The 4,339-nt window shown below is 39.4% G+C and overlaps 1 protein-coding gene across 2 annotated transcripts; it reads left to right on the top strand.

The window, feature by feature from the left end:
- The first annotated feature begins 344 nt into the window (after positions 1-344).
- Positions 345-3,604, top strand: LOC143847343 (PLASMODESMATA CALLOSE-BINDING PROTEIN 2-like). Of its 2 annotated transcripts, none has more exons than XM_077356140.1 (3): positions 345-697; positions 1,075-1,108; positions 3,069-3,604. In XM_077356140.1, the coding sequence occupies exons 1-3, from the start codon at positions 379-381 to the stop codon at positions 3,307-3,309; spliced, it is 594 nt and encodes a 197-aa protein (XP_077212255.1). In that variant the 5' UTR covers positions 345-378; the 3' UTR covers positions 3,310-3,604. The 2 variants fall into 2 exon arrangements, with proteins under 2 accessions (XP_077212255.1, XP_077212254.1); XM_077356139.1 differs by having other exon boundaries at positions 346-697; positions 3,066-3,604.
- The last annotated feature ends 735 nt before the right edge of the window (positions 3,605-4,339 follow it).

The raw sequence follows: 4,339 nt of genomic DNA, 5'->3' as shown, positions 1-4,339 counted from the left end.
TTATGGCCCATCACATGGACGGTTTGGATCATCCTATACTGTGGTCCGAACAGTACTTTTTAAGAATAAGGGCCTATGAGTGCTTACCCATGTAAAATCTCATTTAATCAAGCTAGAAACATGCCTTACTTTTGTACGCGTTGCAGAAGGAAGTATGTCTAGGAGAACCCTGACACAAGCGTGTCTTATGATTTCCCAAATTTTTATGGATTTTATAATGTTATTTTTGGGGTAAAGACAAAGGAAGTGGGTTGTTCTTGCAAATAAGAGGGGGTGCCCATATCAGTTCCTTATATCGATCCCTATTTATTTAAGTAGTCCGAAGGAAAAAGACAGCTTCTCTTCTTCTTCTTCTTTTTCTTTTTCTTCTTCTTCGGCATGGGTGGTTGGGTAGGTGTGGCTGGAATTTTAGCCGTTAGATGGGTGGTGTTCGTGGCGATGATCGGAACCGTTAAAGGGGCGAGCTGGTGCTTGGCTCAGAACAACACGAGCCAGCAGGCCCTACAGACGGGGCTTGACTATGCATGCGGGAACGGTGCGGATTGCTCGCAAATCCAATCCAACGGCCTCTGTTACCAACCAAACACCGTCCAATCACACGCCTCATATGCTTATAACAGTTATTATCAGAAGAATTCCATGGCTCCCGGCGCGTGCAATTTCTCCGGCACGGCCACAGTTTCCATGACCGACCCTAGTAAGTTTTTTGCTTCCAATTCTTCTTCTCCTTTTTTGGTTTTCTTTTTGGGTTTTATGGTTGTTTGGTGCCGTTTTTTGCTTCTTTTTTTTTTGGGTTTCTGATATCGGCACTACCATGTTTTAATAACTACATAAACTTAGTTTGTCTTTTATTATTTTTATAGCTGTCTGGTGTTAATACATTTCCCAAAAAGGAAGCAAAGTGGGTAAACAGCTGTCAGGTGTTAATAAAAGCTCTTAGAAGCCAATGTAAAATAGAAAAAAGACAATCTGAGTTAGTACAATTATCAAAAGATGGTAGTGTCAATATAAAAAACCTTTTATTTTTTCTGGGGTTTCATGGACTGAAATATGTTTTTTTTGGTTTCCCTATAGGCTATGGATCTTGTGTGTACCCATCGTCTCAAAGGTATGTGCTATTTTCTTTTGATTTTATTATCTCTCTCTCTCCTTCTTCTTTGTTTTTGTTCACCTTTTCTGATAACGTGATTTGACGTCAAGAAGCATTGACATCTGCCTCACAATTCACGTTAACAGGAGGGCGCATTATCCTACAGTGGGGCGAAAAAATCATCTCCCGTTCTTAAAATAAAATTATGGATTTGCCAGTCAATTTTGCGGGACGCCACTTCGCGGCTGTTTTTTTGCAGGAGAGATTAATAGACACACAGGCTGACTTTTTAGCAGATGCTGTTCATGTGAGGTGGCTGTTCTCTCCTTCAAAAGTAAGCAGCTAAATGGCTTCCTGCGAAATTGCCTACCAAATCCCTGATTTTATGGGATACGCTAGGCAAATTTTGGGAAAAACAATCCTTAGGCCCTTTTTTCCAGTAGAGAACAGCTACACAGGCTATTTTTTTTTAACTAAATTTTGTCTTATTCATTTAATTCATGCGAGGTTGCTCACTTGCTCCTCTCTCCTGCAAAAGTAAAGCCCCAACATTGGAAAAATGGATTTTCCCTTGCTTTAATTTAATTTAATTTGTTTTCAGCCAGTTTGGAGTAAAGGAATTAAAATGGAAAACGTGTTTGAACATCTCTCTTTCTGTCTTTCTCTTTAAAGAAAATAATTTTTTTTTTTTTTTTTTGCAAAATTAACTTTTGTTTTGTTTTATTTGTTTTTCTACCAGCTTGAGATATTTAATAAAAGAAAATAAAAAATGGGTTTATTTTTTGAATGGGTGATGATAAATTCAGTCCCCCTGTAGGATAATTCGATCCCTTAAGGTGATTTGACGTCAAAAATTTAAGTCGGCCTCAATTCACATTATCAGGGGTGCGAATTATCCTACAGAGGCTCTGGTTTGTCGTTTCTGATTTCCATGTGTCGTTTTGCATGGTGTTTCAGATTTTCTTCTCTCTCTCTCTTTCTCTGTCGTTTCTAGTGACAGGGAATTTGAGACTTCACACTGAGAAAATCTTGTTTATCAAAAAAAGGATGTTTTTAGGCAATTTAGCGGAAAGCCATTTTGCCAACTGGCTTTTGCATGATAGAACAGCCACCTCATATGGATAAATTAATAAGACAAAATCCCACCCAGATAACACAGCCGACATGATCTCCCAGTAAAACAATCCTAACCATTCGATCGGTAGGATCACTTTTGCCAACTGAATCTGGACCGTTGTTTTGGTCTCAGAGGATCTTATGATTAGGATTATTTTCTAGGAGAATTTTTTGTGGGGCCCAAAAGATGAACAATTGGGATGTGTTGTAAACTTGTAAAGAACAAGGGAATCTTCTTCGAACTTCTTTTGTTTTTATATTTGTAAACGGAGAATTGATATCCACACTTGCATAGTTAGTAATGACACACCTATGTTCAATTTACACTTGAAAGGGCAAAAGTAAAAGTGGGGGCGATTGAGTGAAATCCGCTCCCATTTCGACGATTCTAACCCAATTGGAGAGTGAGAAAATAAAAGAGCAATATGACTACAAATTAGAGGGTTAGAATCGTCCAATGAGGGCGGATTTTTCTCCCTATGCAAGTGCTCCTAATGATACTTTTCCGGGAAAATATTTTCCTGGGGAAAATATGCTCATTCATCATGTAATAACCCCAAGGAAAAAAAAAATCACTTGAACAAAGTGAACATTGCCATTGTCAAAGTATGGGAGTGCGGATATCATTTCCAGAAAAAAAATCGGTAAATGATATATCCGCCCCCTTATTCTAGCTAAATCCTATCCCTCAATCAAACAGGCTCTTTGATTGACTTGGTAAGATAAAACTGTGACTCAAATAAAGCCGAGTCAACATGGGCAAGTAAATGTAATTGAGGGAGTTTTTAAACAGTGAATAACAACCAACACTTTCTTAATTTCTTGTCTGATGATTTGATACTGCCACTCAAATTTGCAGCAGTGGTGGAGGCTCGGTACCTGTCGCACCCCCGCCACCTGGCACTGGTGGTGTTGGTGGCACACCCCCGCCACCTGGCACTGGCGGTGGTGGTGGCACGCCCCCTCCACCTGGCATCAGTGGTGGAGGATTTCCTAGTTTGGGTCCCTCTACTCCGTCTGACAACTCAAAGGCTTATTCTCCTAAATTTTCTGCATATCCCTTCTCTATCTTATTTCTTCTTCAGCTAATCTTACTTGGATGAGATTTTTATAGAGACTTAAATATTGTTGGGATATGGGTTCTTTTCTTTCCTCCTCAAACATGGATTGGTGTTGTTGTTGAGAGCTTTCTCTTGCTTTCCTTTATTTATTTTTGGTAGGAGAGAAAAGGATGGGAGATGAATGCATGTGAAAGCTTCTTTTTTTTTTGTCTTTTTGTATAACTTTTGGATCTGATTCTTAAAGATCCATTTGAGGCATATACCATACATGGATTGTCAGCTAATTTATGTTGAATTATCTTTTTTAGATGGATACAGTTGAAAATATTATTGGGTCCATGTGTACTTTATTGTTGCATACCGGTGGACGCAAAATTGACAAAATAATAAAGAAAAGAGGCCATCTGATCACCAGGCAATAGAATACTTCCGTTACCGAAGAAGGGGATAGTATTTACTTTGATCATGTCGAAGTCGAGTTTCAGGCAGTGAAAATGGAAAATACTAAAAAATTCTATGGAGCCGTGGAGGCAAAAAATGGACAAATTTGTGAAGGTTTATACACGTTCATTTTACGTCCACAAATCGTAGGGTTAGGATGATCCTATGGAGCTGATTTTTTATGGACACCCTATCTATGTGAGGGCCAATCATATGAATGGTTTGGATCACCCAAACAATATGCCCTCCACTGTATGGGTGATCCAAACCATTCATTTGATGAGCCCTAACATAGATAGGGTGTGCGCAAAAAATCAGCTTCATAGGATCATCCTAACCCTTCGAACCGTGGAGACAAAAAATGGACAGATTTGTGAAGGTTTATACACGTCCATTTTACCTCCACAAATCCTAGGGTTGGGATGATCCTATGGAGCTGATTTTTTGTGGCCACCCTATCTATGTTAGGGCCAATCAAATGAATGGTTTGGATCACCCAAACAATATGCCCTCCAATGTGGTTTGGATCACCCAAACAATGTGAGGAGATCAGCTAATTCAGAGGCTGACTCCCTAGCAAGGGGTGGTGTATTTAGACCTAGTTTGGAGCAGTTCGATTATCTCCCTCCTT

This window comes from Tasmannia lanceolata, unplaced genomic scaffold (genome assembly GCF_043159265.1).
Source record: "Tasmannia lanceolata isolate RefF3 unplaced genomic scaffold, GAP_Taslan_0.1 ptg000015l, whole genome shotgun sequence".
NCBI classification, from domain to species: domain Eukaryota; kingdom Viridiplantae; phylum Streptophyta; class Magnoliopsida; order Canellales; family Winteraceae; genus Tasmannia; species Tasmannia lanceolata.
The sequence above is the reverse complement of the archived record's forward strand: the minus strand, read 5'-3'. Positions and strand labels throughout refer to the sequence as shown.

What these genes read in the sequence shown, in the direction of transcription:
- LOC143847343 (XM_077356139.1), top strand. Translation starts at nt 379, where the DNA reads ATGGGTGGTTGGGTAGGTGTGGCTGGAATTTTAGCCGTTAGATGGGTG. An exon ending in AGTTTCCATGACCGACCCTA is followed by an intron (nt 698 to 1,074) that starts GTAAGTTTTTTG and finishes GTTTCCCTATAG; the next exon opens with GCTATGGATCTTGTGTGTAC. An exon ending in GTGTACCCATCGTCTCAAAG is followed by an intron (nt 1,109 to 3,065) that starts GTATGTGCTATT and finishes TCAAATTTGCAG; the next exon opens with CAGTGGTGGAGGCTCGGTAC.